The sequence below is a fragment of the Engystomops pustulosus genome, chromosome 7, assembly GCF_040894005.1.
Source record: "Engystomops pustulosus chromosome 7, aEngPut4.maternal, whole genome shotgun sequence".
Taxonomy (NCBI): Eukaryota; Metazoa; Chordata; class Amphibia; order Anura; family Leptodactylidae; genus Engystomops; species Engystomops pustulosus.
This window is the reverse complement of record NC_092417.1, coordinates 25,268,413-25,290,886: the sequence shown is the minus strand read 5'-3', so window position 1 is coordinate 25,290,886 and position 22,474 is coordinate 25,268,413. Positions and strand designations below refer to the sequence as shown.

General features: G+C 43.5%; 1 protein-coding gene across 1 annotated transcript in view; it reads right to left on the bottom strand.

Annotated features, from left to right (window-relative positions):
- Nucleotides 1–21,311, bottom strand: part of LOC140070116 (G-protein coupled receptor family C group 6 member A-like) — a 48,423-nt gene extending 27,112 nt beyond the window's left edge. Inside the window, exons 1-4 of the mRNA XM_072116449.1 lie at nucleotides 21,305–21,311; nucleotides 17,071–17,245; nucleotides 14,457–14,756; nucleotides 12,261–12,351 (exon numbers count right to left, since the gene is read on the bottom strand). Of these exons, the coding sequence (XP_071972550.1) occupies nucleotides 12,261–12,351; nucleotides 14,457–14,756; nucleotides 17,071–17,245; nucleotides 21,305–21,311 (573 nt within the window). The remainder of the gene's footprint in view (nucleotides 1–12,260; nucleotides 12,352–14,456; nucleotides 14,757–17,070; nucleotides 17,246–21,304) is intronic.
- Nucleotides 21,312–22,474: the final 1,163 nt, after the last annotated feature.

Genomic DNA, 22,474 nt, shown 5'->3' with positions numbered 1-22,474 from the left:
AGAACTTAAACTCACAGTTTGAAGGGGGGAATTGGGAGTGAAGTATGTTCAAGATATTGGGGCAGATTTATCAAGCAGTCTGAAAGTCAGAATATTTCCAGTTGCCCATGGCAACCAATCACAGCTCCCCTTTAAAATATTCATGAGCACTGGTGAAATGAAAGCTGAGCTGTGATTGGTTGCCATGGGCAACTGGAAATATTCTGACTTTCAGACTGCTTGATAAATCTGCCCCATTCTCTCAGAATTGCATTACCGGCAAAGGAAATTTTCTCCTACCTAAAATTTAGAAACTTCCTTTCACAGAACGCAGATAGGCAACCCATGATAACTCAAACCCTAGTGAAATTTTTGGATGATCCTGCAAAAAGTAGAAAAGGTATTTCTTGTGTATATAAAATATTGAGTACAAAAAATATTTTAGAAAAAAATCTCACTAAATAGGAGGGGGAACTGGGGAAATCCTTCAACCTTGGCCAGTACCTTTCTGTGTACCAGTTACCAAGAGGCAATTATTAAAACCCACCGTCACCGTCTAGACTGGCCTTAATATAACCTTCCTCCTCACCCCTTTGTCGGAGAGAGTGTGGGGCTGTCCAATTATTGTACCACATCCACCATGTGGAAAACCACATTTAGCTTAATAAACTCCATAACAAATGGTTCTCTGCACCCTATCAAAATGCCCCCCAAATAGCTCTACTTTTGCTAGATTTCGTCAAAATCAAACCTTCTTACAGAATGGTGTTAGCACACCTACTAATGGCCTACCTAACTAGGCATTGGAAGGAAGTCTCATCTCCAAAATTAAAAAAAAAAATTATTGCTATCATAAATTCTACCTACACCTATGAGAAAATTCTATCTCTTCGATCCTATACTCATAACAAATGCTTGTGTGTATGGAATACATGGTTGGCCGGCACTCTACGTTCAACAAGAGGGTCATAGCTCTTTTGCCTAGAGAGGGAATGGGTTTCTAGAACATTACAGGGTTGCCATAATCTAATCAACTAATTAAATGTTTGGCAGGTGGAGTCACTGCACCCGTTTCTTACTGTGTTCTGATGTTTAAAATACCCTCTTTGCAGTAATGATGGACATATATAACGAGTGTGGTCACATCAAGAGATGGAGCAATTTGAAGACCATAACTTATAGAGAACATTATTAACCACAATGCTACACTCACTTTTTGGATCTACATCAATTGTCAATGTGATTCTCATATCACTATATGCCTATATATAGCACAAATGTATTCGTTCCATTGTATTAGTCTAATCTACTGTACTTCGTATTGTAAAAAAAATAAACTTTTCTAAAAAAATAAAGAAATGGATAACACCTGTCAGCAATGTCCACAATGTTAAAGGAAACCTACCATGAGGAATTCCCAGTAGCCTCTGCGGTTAATTTACATATTACTAAAATAACATTTTAGGTTAGGTTCCATGATTATTAAATTATAGATTAGGGCATAGGCAAGCAGAAGGAATCTACCATTAGGTCTACTTCTGATGGTAGATTCCTCGGGGTAGATTCCCTTTCAAGATTGGACCTATCTTAAAGGACATCTACCATGAGGATGAAGCTTCCTATTCCCTTGTTTTTAGGAAAAAAGGCTTCAAAAATTATGCAAATGATCCTGAGGGGATTTAGGCTATATTAACACCTTTGCAGCCTGGATTCCCTCAGGTGCACATGCATAATTTTAAAAGCCTTAAAAAAAAAAACTGGGCATAAGAAGCTAAAAGAAGAGAAGATCCTGCCAGAAGGGGTGCTTGGTTTACAATCCTTTATCCTGTTGGTAGATGTCCTTTAAAAGCTCCTGCCAGTCTCAGGTCTGCCGGCATCATTTAAAGAGTTATCACCAAAGATCCGGACGTTCATTGTGTCATTCAATTAAATCATCACTGGCGGCTGGCAATAACTCTTTCTCCAAAAATGGTATCAATTATAATTTTTTCCACCTTTCACTTTTTTATCAGACTTTTTGACTTAAAGAAGCAGCTAATACCACACATGAAGTTTATCTGTAAAATAATAAAATCATTTATAATTAGAGATGAGCGAGCACTAAAATGCTCGGGTACTCGTTTTTCGAGACGAACTTTTCCCGATGCTCGAGTGCTCGTTTCGAGTAACGAGCCCCATTGAAGTCAATGGGAGACTCGAGCATTTTTCAAGGGGACCAAGGCTCTGCACAGGGAAGCTTGGCCAAACACCTGGGAACCTCAGAAAAGGATGGAAACACCACGGAAATGGACAGGAAACAGCAGGGGCAGCATGCATGGATGCCTCTGAGGCTGCTTAATCGCACCATTATGCCAAAATTATGGGCAACAGCATGGCCATGACAGAGTGACAGAATGAAGCTAGATAGCATCTAAAACATCCAATAATTGACCCTGACACTATAGGGGACGGCATGCAGAGGCAGCGGCAGCAGCGGAAGGCTAGAGAGTGGCATGGCGACAAACCCTAAATGGACTCAGGCTTCAAACCAATGGGTAGCAGAGAGGAACCAAAGAAGGTGAGCAAGAAGCGCTCAAATAATATTGGTACATGATAAAAGTTTGCCAGTATATTTTGTGGATTACACAGCAGGGTGGCGACAAAGTTAACATGGAAGCCATGAAAACAATCCAAAATTCTGCCTGACACAGCTCGTTTGATAAGGGGACGATGTATGGAGGCAGTGAACTAGTAGTAGATTAAAGGTACTGCAGTTAAAACTATGTTAGTTGGTTCTTGGCATGGAGCTGGCGCTCCGCTGCCAGGCGAGCTTTCGCCAATCCAAGCCCCTGTCTCTAGGCTACTCCCCAAACAGCACTTCTAAGAACCTTTCGGATAAGATCAAGTGTAGTAGCGTTCTTATAAGTTTGGGATATGGCGGGTGAGGGGAATGTAAACATCTGCGCAAGAAGCGCTGAAATAATATCCGTAAATGAAAAAAGTTTTCCAGTATATTTTGTGGCTTACACAGCAGGGTGGCGACAAAGTTAACAAGTTTGATGTGGAATGCCCTGCAATAGCTCTTGGGCGGTGTGCCTTTTATCACCTAGGCTCAGCAGTTTGAGCACCGCCTGCTGTCGCTTAGCAACGGCACTGCTGCTGTGCCTAGAGCTACCGACTGATGGCGCCATGCCCACGGATGGTAATTCGGAGGAGGAGGAGGTGGAGGAGGGGTGGGAGGATTTGGAGGTATAGTAGGCCTTTGAGACCTGGACCGAGGTAGGCCCCGCAATCCTCTGCGTCGGCAGTATATGACCAGCCCCAGGGTCAGACTCGGTCCCAGCCTGCACCAAGTTAAGTGTAGTAGCGTTCTTATAAGTTTGGAATATGGCGGGTGAGGGGAATGTAAACAGATGCGCAAGAAGCGCATGATGCGCATGGAGCTGGCGCTCCGCTGCTAGGCGAGCTTTCGCCAATCCAAGCCCCTGTCTCTAGGCTACTCCCCAAACAGCACTTCTAAGAACCTTTTGTATAAGATCAAGTGTAGTAGCGTTCTTATAAGTTTAGGATATGGCGGGTGAGGGGAATGTAAACAGATGCGCAAGAAGCGCATGATGCGCATGGAGCTGGCGCTCCGCTGCTAGGCGAGCTTTCGCCAATCCAAGCCCCTGTCTCTAGGCTACTCCCCAAACAGCACTTCTAAGAACCTTTTGTATAAGATCAAGTGTAGTAGCGTTCTTATAAGTTTAGGATATGGCGGGTGAGGGGAATGTAAACAGATGCGCAAGAAGCGAATGATGCGCATGGAGCTGGCGCTCCGCTGCTAGGCGAGCTTTCGCCAATCCAAGCCCCTGTCTCTAGGCTACTCCCCAAACAGCACTTCTAAGAACCTTTTGTATAAGATCAAGTGTAGTAGCGTTCTTATAAGTTTAGGATATGGCGGGTGAGGGGAATGTAAACAGATGCGCAAGAAGCGCTGAAATAATATCCGTAAATGGTAAAAGTTTGCCAGTGTATTTTGTGGATAACACAGCAGGGTGGCGACAAAGTTAACAACTTTGATGTGGAATCCATGAAAACAACCCAAATTTCGGCCTGACAAACCTCGTTTGATAAAGGGACGATGTATGGAGGCAGGTATATGGACGACTTTTGGAGGTAGCAATGGAGACAACGTGTGGAGGCTGCTATGGAGACAATTCAATTTGGATAGTGCCTGTATGTGGCAGTCCAAAAAATTTTTCAAACCAGAGGAGCAGGTAGGTGGCCCTCCAGAAAAATGGAATAGATTGAGTGCCTGTATGTGGCAGTCCAAAAAATGTTTCAAACCAGAGGAGCAGGTAGGTGGCCCTCCAGAAAAATGGAATAGATTGAGTGCCTGTATGTGGCAGTCCAAAAAAGTTTTCAAACCAGAGGAGCAGGTAGGTGGCCCTCCAGAAAAATGGAATAGATTGAGTGCCTGTATGTGGCAGTCCAAAAAATGTTTCAAACCAGAGGAGCAGGTAGGTGGCCCTCCAGAAAAATGGAATAGATTGATTGCCTGTATGTGGCAGTCCAAAAAAGTTTTCAAACCAGAGGAGCAGGTAGGTGGCCCTCCAGAAAAATGGAATAGATTGAGTGCCTGTATGTGGCAGTCCAAAAAAGTTTTTAAACCAGAGGAGCAGGTAGGTGGCCCTCCAGAAAAATGGAATAGATTGAGTGCCTGTATGTGGCAGTCCAAAAAAGTTTTTAAACCAGAGGAGCAGGTAGGTGGCCCTCCAGAAAAATGGAATAGATTGAGTGCCTGTATGTGGCAGTCCCAAAAAATTGTTTAAAACAGAGGACCGGAAAGGTGGCCCTCCAGAAAAATTGAATAGATTGAGTGCCTGTATGTGGCACTCCCAAAAATTGTTTAAAACAGAGGACCGTGTCGGTGGCCCTCCAGAAAAATTAAATGCATAAAGTACTATACCTAGAGCCAGTGGGCCCTGTCAAAAAACAGCCAGTTTCCTCTGCTTTACTGTAGAAAGAGGAGGAGAAGGAGGAAAATGAGGAGGAGGAGGAGTGGATAAATTATTCAGGTTGAGCTTCCTTCACCTGCTGGAGATTTGAAATTAGGAGAAATCCATGCTTTATTCATCTTGATAAGCGTCAGCCTGTCAGCGCTGTCAGTCGACAGGCGTGTACGCTTATCGGTGATGATGCCACCAGCTGCACTGAAAACCCGCTCTGACAAGACGCTAGCGGCAGGGCAGGCAAGAACCTCCAAGGCGTAGAGCGCCAGTTCGTGCCACATGTCCAGCTTTGAAACCCAGTAGTTGTAGGGAGCTGTGTGATCATTTAGGACGATGGTATGGTCAGCTACGTACTCCCTCACCATCTTTCTGTAAAGATCAGCCCTACTCTGCCGAGACTGGGGACAGGTGACAGTGTCTTGCTGGGGTGACATAAAGCTGGCAAAAGCCTTGTAAAGCGTACCCTTGCCAGTGCTGGACAAGCTGCCTGCTCGCCTACTCTCCCTCGCTACTTGTCCCGCAGAACTACGCACTCTGCCGCTAGCGCTGTCAGAAGGGAAATACTGTTTCAGCTTGTGCACCAGGGCCTGCTGGTATTCATGCATTCTCACACTCCTTTCCTCTCCAGGGATGAGAGTGGAAAGATTTTGCTTGTACCGTGGGTCCAGGAGAGTGAACACCCAGTAATCGGTGCTGGAATAAATTCTTTGAACGCGAGGGTCACGGGATAGGCAGCCTAGCATGAAATCTGCCATATGCGCCAGAGTACCAACGCGTAAGAATTCACTCCCCTCACTGGCCTGACTGTCCATTTCCTCCTCCTCCAACTCCTCCAACTCCTCTTCTTCTGCCCATACACGCTCAACAGTGTAGGACTCAACAATGGTCCCCTCTTGTGTCTCGCCAACATTCTCCTCCTCTTCCTCCTCATCCTCCTCCACCTCCACCTCCTCTGATATGCGCTGAGAAACAGACCTAAGGGTGCTTTGGCTATCAACAAGGGAATCTTCTTCCCCTGTCTCTTGTGAGGAGCGCAAAGCTTCCGACTTCATGCTGACCAGAGAGTTTTTCAACAGGCCAAGCAGCGGGATGGTGAGGCTGATGATGGCGGCATCGCCACTGACCATCTGTGTTGACTCCTCAAAGTTACTCAGCACCTGACAGATATCAGACATCCACGTCCACTCCTCATTGTAGACTTGAGGAAGCTGACTGACCTGACTACCAGTTCTGGTGGAAGTTGACATCTGGCAGTCTACAATCGCTCGGCGCTGCTGGTAAACTCTGGATAACATGGTCAGTGTTGAATTCCACCTCGTGGGCACGTCGCACAACAGTCGGTGAGCGGGCAGTTGGAGGCGGCGCTGCGCTGCCCTGAGAGTGGCAGCATCTGTGCTGGACTTCCTGAAATGCGCACAGATGCGGCGCACCTTCGTGAGCAAATCAGACAGATTGGGGTATGTCTTGAGGAAACGCTGAACTATCAGATTTAACACATGGGCCAGGCATGGCACATGTGTCAGTCTGCCGAGTTGCAGAGCCGCCACCAGGTTACGGCCGTTGTCACACACAACCATGCCTGGCTTCAGGTTCAGCGGTGCCAGCCACAGATCAGTCTGCGCCGTGATGCCCTGTAATAGTTCTTGGGCGGTGTGCCTTTTATCGCCTAGGCTCAGCAGTTTGAGCACCGCCTGCTGTCGCTTAGCGACGGCACTGCTGCTGTGCCTAGAGCTACCGACTGATGGCGCCATGCCCACGGATGGTCGTTCGGAGGAGGAGGTGGAGGAGGGGTGGGAGGAGGAGGAGGCATAGTAGGCCTCAAACACCTGGACCGAGGTAGGCCCCGCAATCCTCGGCGTCGGCAGTATATGACCAGCCGCAGGGTCACACTCGGTCCCAGCCTCCACCAAGTTAACCCAATGTGCTGTCAGAGATATATAGTGGCCCTGCCCGGCAGCACTCGTCCACGTGTCCGTGGTCAGGTGGACCTTGTCAGAAACGGCGTTGGTCAGGGCACGGATTATGTTGTCTGACACGTGCTGGTGCAGGGCTGGGACGGCACATCGGGAAAAGTAGTGGCGGCTGGGGACCGAATACCGAGGGGCGGCCGCCGCCATGAGGCTGCGAAAGGCCTCGGTCTCTACTAGCCTATAGGGCAGCATCTCCAGGCTTAGCAATCTGGAAATGTGCACATTAAGGGCTTGGGCGTGCGGGTGGGTTGCACTATATTTGCGTTTCCGCTCCAGCGTCTGGGGTATGGAGAGCTGAACGCTGGTGGATGCTGTGGAGGATCGTGGAGGTGACGATGGGGTTTTTGTGGCAGGGTCCTGGGCAGGGGGCTGACTATCAGCTGACACAGGGGAAGGAGCAGTGGTGTGCACGGCCGGAGGTGAACGCGCTTGTTGCCACTGAGTGGGGTGTTTAGCATTCATATGCCTGCGCATACTGGTGGTAGTTAAGCTAGTAGTGGTGGAACCCCTGCTGATCCTGGTTTGGCAAATGTGGCACACCACAGTCCGTCGGTCATCCGGTGTTTCCTTAAAGAACCTCCAGACTTCTGAAAATCTAGCCCTCGCCGCAGGAGCCCTCGCCACGGGAGCTTCACTAGTTGACACATTTGGCGCTGATGCACCAGCTCTGGCCCTGCCTCTCCGTCTGGCCCCACCACTGCCTCTTCCAACCTGTTCTGGTCGAGGACTCTCCTCCGTCTCAGAAGCACTGTGTTCACCCGGCCTCTCAACCCAGCTTGGGTCTGTCACCTCATCATCCTCCGATCCCTCAGTCTGCTCCCCCCTCGGACTTCCTGCCCTGACAACAACTTCCCCACTGTCTGACAACCGTGTCTCCTCATCGTCGGACACCTCTTTACACACTTCTTCCACTACGTCAACAAGGTCATCATCACCCACAGACTGCGACTGGTGGAAAACCTGGGCATCAGAAAATTGCTCATCAGCAACCGGACAAGTGGTTTGTGACTGTGGGAAGGGTCCAGAAAACAGTTCCTCAGAGTATGCCGGTTCAAATGGCAAATTTTGCTGGGAGGGGGCAGACTGGGGGGGAGGAGGCTGAGGTGCAGGAGCTGGAGGAGTGCCGATTTCGGTGACATGGGTGGACTGCGTGGAAGACTGACTGGTGGACAAATTGCTCGAAGCATTGTCGGCAATCCACGACATCACCTGTTCGCACTGTTCTGGCCTCAACAGTGCTCTACCACGAGTCCCAGTAACTTCAGACATGAACCTAGGGAGTGTAGCTCTGCGGCGTTCCCCTGCTCCCTCATAAGCAGGTGGTGTCTCACCCCGCCCAGGACCACGGCCTCTGACCCCTGCAGTAGTTGGACGCCCACGTCCCCGCCCTCGTCCTCTACCCCTAGCCCTCGGGTTAAACATTTTGAAAATGAAAGTTATAACTTTAATTTTTTTTTAACTTTTTTTTGTTGTTTTGTGGGTTTTTTTTTTTTTTGTGTTTTTTAGTTTTTAAAACCAAACGATGCTATCCTATTGCTATGGCTATTTTCTAGCCAAGTATTACAGCACACTACTATGCCAGATGAGATGACGCTGAGTTATGAAAAAAATAAACGTAAAATAAAAAAGGAAATGGCAGACTGTGCCTAGTTGAAATACAACCCCGGGCCCTAATAAATTTTCCCACTTCGGTCTTTGCGATGGATATGTGCGTCACTAAAACACAGTGGTCGCAAGTCTGACTCCAAATTGCTCCCAATTTGATAGTAGATGCACTGCAGCAAGTACAGCCACCAGCAGATCAACCAGAAATCAAATATATATAACGCTACTGTAGGCGTAATTAAGACGTTTGTATTCTCCTATGGCTATTTTCTAGCCAAGTATTACAGCACACTACTATGCCAGATGAGATGACGCTGAGTTATGAAAAAAATAAACGTAAAATAAAAAAGGAAATGGCAGACTGTGCCTAGTTGAAATACAACCCCGGGCCCTAATAAATTTTCCCACTTCGGTCTTTGCGATGGATATGTGCGTCACTAAAACACAGTGGTCGCAAGTCTGACTCCAAATTGCTCCCAATTTGATAGTAGATGCACTGCAGCAAGTACAGCCACCAGCAGATCAACCAGAAATCAAATATATATAACGCTACTGTAGGCGTAATTAAGACGTTTGTATTCTCCTATGGCTATTTTCTAGCCAAGTATTACAGCACACTACTATGCCAGATGAGATGACGCTGAGTTATGAAAAAAATAAACGTAAAATAAAAAGAAACTGGCAGACTGTGCCTAATTCTACTCAAACCCCTAATAAATTTTCCCACTTTGGTGTTTGAGGTGGATATGTGTGTCACTAAGAGCTAAACACAACGGTAGCAAGTCCCCCTGCTAATTCCTCACAATATGGTACTAGCTGCAAATAAAAAAAAATTATAACGTTATTGTAGCCCTAAGAAGGGCTGTTGGGTTCTTTAAGAATCACTCCTGCCTAACAGTAAGCTAATAGAACACCCTAACGCTTTCCCTGAGCAGCAGCAGCTCTCTCCCTAGCGGCATCCAGACAGAGAATGATCCGAGCAGCGCGGGCAGCGGCTAGTCTATCCCAGGGTCACCTGATCTGGCCAGCCAACCACTGCTATCTACGTGTAAGGGTACCACGTCATGCTGGGTGGAGTGCAGAGTCTCCTGGCTTGTGATTGGCTCTGTTTCTGGCCGCCAAAAAGCAAAACGGCGGGAGCTGCCATTTTCTCGAGCGGGCGAAATACTCGTCCGAGCAACGAGCAGTTACGAGTACGCTAATGCTCGATCGAGCATCAAGCTCGGACGAGTATGTTCGCTCATCTCTATTTATAATAATAATCAATTAATAAATATGAGTCCAACAGAGGTAGCTATGTAAAGTGTATCTCATACAACCATTTTGCAAAAAAATAAAAATCATAATTCTCTACCTTATTAAAATACGGATTCCAAAAAATTGCACTGCTGTTGATTTCTAGCTGGTGCGATGTATATGGCCGCCAGACTCCAACAATCCTTTTTTTTACTTTCATATCTGTATCTACAACAAAATTCAAAATATCAAATCCTCCTTCGACGTATCCTTTATTGTTGAAAAAAATGTCAACTCCTGACGATGCCTTTAGACTTACACGTTTTAGATAATAGTTCAGCTTTAACAAAACAGTACAGAAAAAAAATCACATTGTTAATATCAATAATTCACCAAAATCATCTAAAATCTAGATTATGTTCAGCATACCAGTAATTTTTAATAGCATAGTTATTAATATTTACAAAATATACGCATTATTATTTGGCATATAAATCTGGGTAGGGAACTTATTTCAGGAGTTTTCAGGAAGGTTTAGTTCTGAAGTCATAAAATAGGTCAGTTTTTAAAGGACCAACACAATGAAGGCCATGGGGGTTATTTATCATTGGTTTTCCTGCGTTTTTTGGCAGAAAAAAAGTCCCAAAGTTGACGCATTGAGGGTTTTTGAGACTTTTCACTGCTAAAAAGAATCACGGGACTATATAAAATAATCAGGTATAAATTTAAAACTACTGCTGGTGCAAAGCCATGAAAAGCCAGACTTAAAATCTTTGCAAAAAGTCTCATAAAAACTATCATAGTTCCTCCAGTCCCCTGCTGGTCTATGTGCTGGGACTTTTTATGCATTTGAGACTTTTTAGGGACTTTTTGAACGAAAAATCCCAGACAGAAAATAGACCATAAGAACATTTAGTAAAGGGTCAAAGAAACATTTAATGAATCTGATGGGCAGCGGAGCTCCAAAAATAGACATAGAACTGTCTCAACAAGTCTGTCTAATGATAAATAACCCACATAAGTCTATATCTGTAGGACAGCAGGAATCTCTGGCCTCACTTTGTTAAGTTAAAGGGCATCTACCACCAGGATGAAAGACTGTATGCAAATGAGCCTGAGGAGCGACAGGCTCCATTAACACCTAAGGAGCCTGTAGCTCCTCAGACTCATTTGCATACAGTCTTTCATCCTGGTAGTAGATGTCCTTTAAAGTCAATGTAAACAATTACACGTTAAATGGTTTCTCCAAAGATTCTGGAGAACCCGAACATAGACAATCAACGGCCTTCTCAAACGGCCTTCTCCTCTTATAGTAAAAGTGAAATTCCTTGGCTCAAGAGGGCCACTCATTGTTCAAAGTGGGTCCAATGAACATTTTACACTTCCTTTCCGGCAGAGACATCAAAAACGAGAAGAACTGGAGTGACATAAGTAAAGAAAAAAGGAGTAGGGTGAGTAACTGTCCTTCTTATTTTTTGGCAGCCCTGCCATAACCTGTACAGAGTTATCCTGGAAACCCCTTTAAGAAAGTACAGACTGCTCTTAATGACAATTTTCCAAAAATACCAGAATGTGGTCTACAAACCTACTTTTTATATATTTTGTGGTTCAAGACTTTTTGAAGACATGAGTGCAGTAACATTTGATATAAAGTTTGTTACACCATGACAATACCATAACAGAATTCCAGCAATGTGGCATTTTAAGTGTCTTAGATTACTCAGCTTCTAGAATATCTGCATGACTTACAATAACGGACAATACAGCCAAAAACTAGGCAGCAAAAAATTCACATAAAGTTATGGATTTGATACATTCTAGTACTTGCTTAGCACAGTAACTTTTGAGTCATTCCCTTCGATGCCCACATTAGATGAGCATGAAGCATCTCACTTTTCTTGGAGTTTTCTTACCTAATTCTAAACTTCCCATTTGAAACTAGTTTAGGATCTTCTGCCTGTTCTCGCTCTATATCAAACATATATTTAGACCTACTACAGCACTTATGGGAGGGGCAAATCGGTAGACACTAGAGATGAGCAGACCCGCACTGCACGACCTGAACATAATGCCAGATTGGCTGCTGAACAATTAATCTGGCATATTAACGCCCCTAGCAACTAGTCATGGCTTTGATTGGCGAGGGGTGTTCCCTTGGCCAATCACAGTAATAGTTATGAGCTGGGAGCATTAATTCCTGAGATGAGGAGCAGGCTATTTCATGGTTTCTCTATGTGTATAAAAACATCCTTTAGGCCAGCGATGGCACCCAAGTGCTATCAAGTGAAATCAATTGGTTTGAGGTTTCATTTTATCGTCAACTTTAATATTCTATTGAATTACTTAAGAAAATATCACTAACTTTAAATTTCAATTTGTCCATTGGCATCTTTGGTGAGGATTTACTTAGTTGTTTTCTTAAATCTATTTGATACAAAGCTTCTGAAATAAAACGGACTGCGTTATAAATTGTGTATGAATACCGATAACTCGTTGCCTCCTTTTCAGACACAAGATTTTTCCACAAAACCAGATCTGTACAAATTTCCTTGGAGTCCAGTTTGTCACAATCATCAAAGCACCCAAGACTAAAATACCAAAACATTTTTATGAAATTATTATCAGGCATATTAATATAAGTGGAGTGATATAAAAAATCCTTGAATCCTGGAATGTTTCCCTTTTGAATTGCGATTCCTAATGAACCATTAATTTTATGTATATAATAAGGAAATTTTTGATTTAAAAAATGATCCATTCCCACTGCCTTGATCCATACCTTCCCAGTTATCCCATGGGATCTATTTTCCAAAATTCCAACAAAAAGCAATTCCATGCAATACAAAATAATGACCTTTACGGAAGAATTTTTTATGACTTGAACAACTTTTAATGTACTTTTTTTGTGATGTTCCGGATCCAGAGAAAAGAATGTCAAAAAGTCAACACAAATTCCATGTTTCTGCATTAGTTTTTTCAGCTCTGTAGTTGCCTGTTGCTTGCTGCTGTCATCTGTTGTAATAATCCCAACCCATGTCCACTCAAAGTGGGTCAAAATTTGAATGATGGCATAAAATTGGGATAATTCACTAGGAACAGTCCGGTAAAGGGATGGTATGTTTTCACTGTTACCAAAGGCAGAATTGAGGGCACCATAACTTATCTATAAGTACAAAAACTATTTATTTATTTTGTAATTTCAAGCAGTACAAGTACAGTTTGGTGCAGTGACCCCCAGCCTGAATTTCAAGTACCGGAAAATATGCAAATAGAAAAAGCATGAATAAAACAGTAAAGTAAAAGCAATAGCAAGCAAATATGAGACAACAATGTTAGGAGACTAGTAAAATCGGCAGTGTAATCTAGTGTGCCATCATCTATTGTCAGTGGTGATGTAATGATGGGTCAGTGTTATCTATATAGATGACATTGTACAGGGAGGGGGAGGAGATAAGCTGTGACATCATCTATTTTCAGTAGTGATGTAATGATGGGTCAGTGTTATCTATATAGAGGTCATTGTACAGGGAGGGGGAGGAGATAAGCTGTGACATCATCTATTGTCAGTAGTGATGTAATGATGGGTCAGTGTTATCTATATAGAGGTCTTTGTACAGGGAGGGGGAGGAGATAAGCTGTGCCATCATCTATTTTCAGTAGTGATGTAATGATGGGTCAGTGTTATCTATATAGAGGTCATTGTACAGGGAGGAGGAGGAGATAAGCTGTGACATCATCTATTGTCAGTAGTGATGTAATGATGGGTCAGTGTTATCTATATAGAGGTCATTGTACAGGGAGGGGGAGGAGATAAGCTGTGCCATCATCTATTGTCAGTAGTGATGTAATGATGGGTCAGTGTTATCTATATAGAGGTCATTGTACAGGGAGGAGGAGGAGATAAGCTGTGACATCATCTATTGTCAATAGTGATGTAATGATGGGTCAGTGTTATCGGTATAGAGGCCATTGTACAGGGAGGGGGAGGAGGTAAGCTCTGACATCATCTATTGTTAGTAGTGTTGTAATGATGGGTCAGTGTTATCTATATAGAGGTCATTGTACAGGGAGGGGGAGGAGATAAGCTGTGAGATCATCTATTGTCAATAGTGATGTAATGATGGGTCAGTGTTATCGGTATAGAGGTCATTGTACAGGGAGGGGGAGGAGATAAGCTGTGACATCATCTATTGTCAGTAGTGATGTAATGATGGGTCAGTGTTATCTATATAGAGGTCATTGTACATGGAGGGGGAGGAGATAAGCTGTGACATCAATTGCCAGTAGTGATGTAATGATGGGTCAGTGTTATTTATATAGAGGTCATTGTACAGGGAGGGGGAGGGGATAAGTTGTGACATCAATTGTCAGTAATGATGTAATGACGGTATGAGGTGTGGCTGACATAACTTTTGCACATAATTTCCCATCAGAATAATCAAGGCTCGGTTATAGTGCGTAGTACAGAGGGGCCAGGCATGGACAAGCTGAGGTTAAAGGGGTTTTCCCACGAAGCATTTCCCCCTATGGCTACCACTCCAGCCAAAATACCCATTGGTGTATATGGAGCCTTACATAGTGTACAATGAAATCATTGGCTCATTTATTGGTCATTAGTTTGGGGTCTATTCTAATATTTCACAAAAATATAATATGATTGAAAAAGTAATAGTTTATATAATTTGTTGCTCACAATCCCACCTGAGGATATCCATAGAGCTGAGTTAATCTTGCTATGGTGAAGGTAGAAGATGATAACAAGTGTCCAACGACAGCAACTGTTTTCTGAGGCTTCTCACAGATGTAGTTTGGAACTGGTTCCCAAGACTCTGATATAATATTCAGGGCACTTTTTATAGCTAAATTTTCACTTGTGCAAGAATCATAGACCTGGAATCCTAATGTAATATTGGGAAGAATATCAGTGCTGTTGTTAATCTCCTCAATGGCAAAGATAAAGGCCAAGAAATGCTTCAAATAATCATATGAGGTCCTGTAGGGGATCACAGTACACATGGTTATGTATAAGCATTGTCATCTCTATTGCAATAGACTATGTTATTCTATGTAAATGTGTACACCACATTCCAATATATTATGCAAATGATGTTAATCTCTGATTTTCCTAAATGGTCAATGCAAATGACAGTCAGTATTATAAAAGTCCTCCCCCATTAGAGAATAAATCAAATTTTAGTGAACAAACCCAACGATAACAGTATATTGTTCAAAATTAAAAGAAAACTCAAAATGCAGAGTTATTCTACACAGCAAAGTTTCAAAACATTGGTTGTAAGGAACTGAAAATGGTCATTTGTTGAATTAGCAGGATTAGGAGGTCACATTCACTAAAATCAAAAACTATTTCAATCCAAAACATCCTAACAGACCAAGTTACATGATAACATAGTAACCTTCTTTGATATCCCCTTCACCTTCACATCCATTAAACTTGTGAGTTTTTGGAGATTTTCTGCTTGAATTTCTTTGCATGATGTCAGAATGGCCTCACAGAGCTGCTGCTTTATGTGAACTGCCTCCCACCCTGATAGATTGTTTGCTTGTTGATACTCCAAAGGTTCTCTATAGGGTTGAGGTCAAGAGAAGATGATGGCCACACCATGAGATTCTCTCCTTTTACGCCCATAGCAGCCAATGACACAGAGGTATCTGTCTAGCATGAGATGGTGCATTGTCCTGCATGAGATGGTGCATTGTCCTGCATGAGATGGTGCATTGTCCTGCATGAGATGGTGCATTGTTAGACATGAAGATCATTTTGCTCCGGAAGGCACAATTCTTCTTTTTGTACCATGGAAGAAAGTGGTAATTTAGAAACTCTATATACTTTGCCAAGATCATTTTTGCACCTCCAGGAACCCTACAGGGCTACCACCTCTTATCCCATGATTCCGGCCTGAAACAGGACTCAGCCATTTCCTTACAGACGTGGCAGCCTTGTTGGGACTTGGTGGCCATCTACTACCTCATCTATCTGGGCCATAAAGGCTTGCAGGACACTCATCGGTACACAAGACTGTTTGAAAATTAGTCTTCGTGTATGTCTGTGCCCACAGCAACCTTTTCTATTTGTGAGCAGTGGTTAGGGGTGGCTAAATAGAAGAGTAGGTTTATGCACCACAGCGAGTCTTTGAAGAAGCCTACACCTTGAGCTTTGTAGGACTTCAGTGGAACCAGCAGCTTCAAATATCTGTTTTGCTGGTTTGTAATGGCATTTCAGCAGCTGCTCTCTGAATACAATTAACGTTCCTGGCAGAAAACCTTCCTCATTCTACCTCTACCTGCACGAACCCGTCTGTGCTCTGAATCAGCAACAAATCTCTTGACAGTACGATGATCACACTTAAGTTTGGGTGAAATGTCTAATATATTCATACCTGGTCCAAGGCATTGCACTATTTGACGCTTTTCGGTAGCAGAGAGATGCATTTTGTTTCCCATGTTACCTGAAACCTGTGGCCTGCTTAATAATGTGGAACATCCTTCTTAAGTAGTTTTCCTTTAATTGGGATTACCTGGAAAACTAATTATGTCAGGTATCTGAGATTGAGTTCAGTGACCCAAAGCGACATAATACCATCCATGAGTTTCATTGAAAAACAAAAAATATAATCGTTATGGAACTTAAATTGAATTTGCATAATTAATTGTAACGTGGTGTAATGTAACAGGTGTGGATCCACTCTGACATTAAAGGAAATCTAACTTCAAAATCTAAGATTTACATTTTTTTTTAAATCTATTAAACCTATTTAAATTTGGTGTCCCCGTGACCGTAGTGACACAAACAATAAAGAGAAAGTGTCATTTAGAGCACAGAATAAAACCCGTAAAGACAGAGCCCACAAGAAAATGCCACAAATGTGTTTTTTTTTTGTCAATTTCACTGCACTTGGATTTTTTTTTCTAGCTTTCCAGTACATTGCATGGAATATTAAATGGTGTAACTAAAAAGTACAATTTGTTCCACAGATAACAAGCCCTAAAACAAATAAAATAAAAAAGTTCTTGCTTTTGGAATGAAGTAAAAAACAGAATTGGAAAAAACTAAAACACAGAAAAGCAGACAGAACTCACAGATTATAATGAAAATCTAGGCGAAAATTTGTTTCAAAGTATCAATGTTTTGGCAGAGCACCCATTCCTCTGGCTTGTGTACCACTCCCTACTTACTTAATTTAGGGTTTTTCTTATCACAGTCATGATTGTAGTTAAAGCATGAAATAGGTAATGTCAAAATCAAAACAATTCAAGAATTATCAGTCTATATTGTGTTCTTCACTCACCCCATACAGGAGTCCACATAGGGTCTGTCTAAAAAGTCCACCATGTTCTGATCATATGTAAGAGAGATCTGTAATATAGCGGCAATGGTGACATCACCATCCCTCGTATAATTCATAGGTGACTCTCTGTTACTGTCGAGGAGCTCACATCCAGAGTCCAGAGTCTTAGAACACTCTGACGGTGACACAAAAAATATCAAAATTACAAAGAACTTGGGAAACTTAAAGAAAGCAACAGTTCCAGGACTAGTAATTTCCATCTCACATTTCTTTCTCTGTTCTCTGTAGTCATCTATTAGTTGCTGGACATGGAATATGATCTGTCAGACAAGTAACCTGCCGGAGACAGAGCTGAGCGAGTTCTGTCTTTAATTTATATATCCTTCATACTCCCCAGCTGTCTTATATTGTTAGACTTAGTGTATAAAAATGAAACAGACATAATAAAACCAGTTGAAAAAAAAATGTAAAGCAATAAAAAAATCTTTAACAATAGAAATTTATAAAAAGGATGGATTCTATGTTACCTGCTCAGGAAATAATTGTATCCAGCTTAAAGGGAACCTTTCATAGAGTAAATGCTGTCTGATCTGCTGACAGTGTGTTAACAAGTAGGAGGAGCTAAGAAAGTTGGAATTTCGGATAGTGTCCTATCTTCAGGCCCCATGTTATATAGCAGTGATGGCGAACCTTTTAGAGACAGAGTGCCCAACCTACAGCCAAAACCTACTTTTATGTTGCAAAGTGACAACATGACAATTTAAATAGTAACCTATTGATCCCAGCTGTATCACAAGTTTCAATCGTATTGGCGTCCTGAGGACACCAATACAATAGAAGGATGATGGAGAAATTATAGCTTCCTTCCAGGTTTCCCTGAAGAGAAACAATTAGGGGACCCAGAGCATGAGCTCCAATGATAATCCATCTCTGTCCACACCTTCTCGCTTCTTGTGTAGTCCTGGAAGCCAAGGAGGTGTCGCTTTAGCACGGCATGTCCATTGCTGTCTTGGACCGGAGGAGAAAGCCATTAGTCACATCTAGCAAATTCTGTGCTGGGGTGAAGGCCTGGGTGCCCACAGAAAGGGCTCTGAGTGCCACTTTTTGCACCTGTACCATAGGTTCGCCATCACTGTTATAGAGCATGAGGAGCTGAGCAGATTCTAAATAGGGTCCTATCTACAGGCAGCATGTTCAAGAGCAGGAGGAGCTGAGCAGATTGTACATAGTGTCCTATCTGCAGGCAGCATGTTATAGAGCAGGAGGAGCTGAGCAGATTCTACATAGTGTCCTATCTGCAGGCAGTATGTTATAGAGCAGGAGAAGCTGACCAGATTGTACATAGTGTCCTATCTGCAGACAGTGGGGCAGATTTACTTACCCGGTCCATTTGCAATCCAGCGACCGGGATTTATTAAGGTAGTTCCTCCGCCGTCCACCAGGTGGCGCTGCTGCGCTGAAAAGCTTCGGAACGCGCTGGAGTTCACCGAGGCGGGCTGAGTGAAGGTAAGTGCAAGCTCCGCGACAGATTTTTTTTTAAAATGCGGCGGTTTTTCCGAATCCGTCGGGTTTTCGTTTGGCCACGGCCTCAGATTTCCGTCGCGTGCGTGCCGGCGCCGATGCGCCACAATCCGATCGCGTGCGCCAAAATCCGGGGGAAATCGCCGCAAATTGGAAAAATATGGGTAACACGTCGGGAAAACGCAAATCGGGCCCTTAGTAAATGACCCCCAGTATGTTATAGAGCAGGAGAAGCTGAGCAGATTGAAAAAAATATAATAAATGTTCAATTAAATATTACGTTAGAATATTTATTTTACATGAAGCGGATGGATGGGAGGTTAAAATGGTCTTTGCTGTTTATTACGTTATTTTTGTTTTTTAAAAGAAATACCTCATATGTGGTCATGCACTGATGACTAGTAATGACTCAAACTATGGCCCCTATGCATATCAGCAAGTGGACACACCTGACCAATCATAGCCATGCCTAGTTGCTAGGGGCGTAAGTGGCCTGATAAAGCAACATGACAGGGTTAGGCGGAGCTGCTGAACCAAAAACGACAAACCTAAAATTCCGGTGCACTCATCTCTACTGCTGAGGCAGAAGGCAGGGCTGAGAAGGTACAGAAAGCTACTTGGTATCTGTAAAAGTTCTATACCACATTTCCAGAGCCTAGTTTTCATTTAATTATCATGCGGTATTCCCTGATTCTAGCAACACCGTAAATTAGGCCCAAACCTTACTCTATGGCCTTGCAGGGCCTGCGTGTTAACAAGGTTGGCTCCAGGTTTCAGTAGGCCCCTGGGCAACAGAGCCTCACTGGACCCCTTTGTAGTGAACTCGCGTGGTGGCAATAAAAATTCAGAAACTAAAAAACTCTCCTGTTCCCTAAAATATACCCTAGTTTATCATCCCAAAAAGTCCCCTCATGGTTATTTTATATACAACCACCCTCTTACCCCCATGGATTCATTATATAAAGCTTTATATGCACCCCCAGCAGCTCTGGACTCTATGGGGCAGATTTATCAGAATATTTCTAGTTGCCCATGGCAACCAATCACAGCTCAGCTTTCATTTTACCAGTGCTCATGAATATTTTAAATGGGAGCTGTGATTGGTTACCATGGGCAACTAGAAATATTCTGACTTTCAGACACTTGATAAATCTGCCCCTAAATGTTTATATGTTTATTCTATCATTTCTGTGGTAACTCACACTGTCATTACAAATCACCTCAGAGATGTATCTAAAGAACAAGGTGATACATGAAGCTGGTCTGCAGCTCTGTTAGAGAGTGTGCATGCAGACTTCTACAAGGACACATCTGTAAAGCACACAGGTTGCTAAGCTGCTTATGCAGCAGAGCCAAACGGGCTCCAAAAGGAACAATCCCACCTAGTTGATACATAGATCCAGAAGCCAGCCAACAGACAGACCTGCTAGACACAGGAGAAACAGTTACTGGTCAACTTCAGTGTCTCTGGTGTGCATCCCTGGCCTGCCATTAACATTAAGGACCTTCCTTCCGCCATCTGCAAGGGATTGACAACCTATATGCACTTTTATGCTATTTATCAAACTGTTGCTTCCCCCTCTGTTTGTTGCTTCTACCTTGCTGGGCCAGACATGGCTGGAAGAGGCCTAGTTTAGGACCATGCTACCATGACATTGGATGCAAGGCCACTACTAAGCCAAAACCTCTGGTCCTTACCACCAAATTTCCCCCATACACTGTCAGTTCCCAGTGGGCTAACATTGTTCTTCAATACAGGGAATCAAAATTAAGAATGATAAACCTTGCTCATAGATCAAGGCTCTGGTGCTGTGGTAACTAATGGAAACTAATTTTTTTTCATTTAGTAGCAAAATAGCCACGAGCACTACGTGTTATCTTATTTCATCTGGGAAGACGAAAGGAACACATTTGATCACATGTGCAGACATGTAAGCCAATCAGCGACCGGCAGGCTTATATGATGACATAGCCATATAAATACAGACGGTAATTTGCAATCCCGTCATTTCACACTGCATGTGCTGTCTCTAGCGTCTAGCTGCTTGTACTAAGTAGCTGATGGAGTGATTTTTGCTCAAAGTCCAGGGTGTCAGTTTTTGCGGTTCTGTATTCCCCAAATTTCAATTCTTTTTCGTTGCTGAAGTTCATATTAAGAAATTCATGTGAAATCAACATTGGTGCTGGAGTGATTTCTCCTCAAACTCCAGAGTGTCAGTTTATGGGGTTCTGTATTCCCCAAAGCACACCTACACACTCTATCATTGTGCCACACTGTGGCCTACCATGTTGCTGCCACCACCAGAAGTTGTCATTGGGTCACTCTCTGGCCTCATGCTGCTACTACTGCTGCCGCCCACCTACACACACTGTGATTGTGCCACTCTCTGACTTCCTGGTGCTGCTGTGCTGCCGCCACTTTCACACTTTGTCATTGTGCCACTCTGTGGCCTACCATGTTGCTGCCAGCTCCAGAATTCGTCATTGTGCCACTCTGCAGCCTACTCATGCTGCTGCCAACTGACCGATGTCTCCCTGGAACACCCTGTGACTGCCATAATGCTGTTTTCACCCTCTACCACTCTATGACATTGCCACTATGTTTGGTTTTCCCCTTCATTTCATCTGCCAGATGGAATGAAAAGCCTCAGGATTGATAGCCAAAAGCAAGAGTGGACAAAGAACACAGAGGACATGCAAATATCACACTTACTGGTCATTTCTGAACGATTGAAATCGGACACTGATTGATAAAAAGAAGGGCAAAATGATCAGTGACGTCAATGCAGAATTACTGCTGACATCCTCTGCACTCTTTTGGGGGGTTTCTACATGTATCAGCGTTTATCAGAACAGGTTCTGTCGTAATCTATGGAATCATCTGATGTCAGTGTAAAAAGAGTCCACTCTTTGATGTTACAGTGTGATCTTGGCCCTCAGCTCAGTCCTTTCGAATTGGCAGAGACGATACCTTGTCAGGCTACATTCCCGCTTCACTTATTTGGACAGGTTGGCCCCTGTAAGTGCACATGGAAGTGAAGAGTTAAGCTATTCTAACAGCAGTGGCTGTCATGTGTGTGCCATACTAAAACACTGCATTGTTTGAAACCCAAACCACGCTCCCTACGCATATTTAAGCATGGCACAATGTTCTACAACACAATGTGATTCGACATGATTCAGAAAATTCTGCAAACTCGGCGAATAGAATTTTTTAAAAATTCGCCCATCTCTTGAAAGGGGGTTGATTTGAATATTTAGTTTTTTTTTTTTTTTTACATAATTTTAACTTTTTAAAACTTGTTTTTATTTTTACTGTATGACAGTATATGGAGATCTTACAAATTGCACAGTGTAATGAATAGGATAAAACGAGACAGCCTTGTGTCAGTAGGTGGGGGGAAAGACAACCAGACAGTGAGCCCTGAGGCTGAACCCCCTCCCACTGTCCCTACCTACTTGCCTCAAGACAGCTCTAGCAACTGCGGACAACCTCGGTGGCGGTCCCTATACTATGTAAGTGACACACGTAACTGGACAAGACAGACAACACAATAAGGGGTAGTCGACAAGCCAGAATCAAAACCAGAAGAATCGCAGTACAAATTCAGTAGGCAAAAACGGTAGTCAAAGTCAGGCAAAGGTTCGGCAACGATAACAGAAGGTACAAAGAGGTCACAGGGAAATATGGGGAGCTGGGATATCCAGGTAAGAACTTAGACAATAGCCAGCACGCAATTGAGCCACTGGCAGCCTTATAAGTAAAGCTGGAGAGACAGACAAGAAGCTGATAGGACTAGTGCTGATTAGAGCTGAAATCAGCTGCATCAGTCCAGCAAAGACCAGGTAACTCATTAACTGCTGGACCATAGTCATCGGGTGT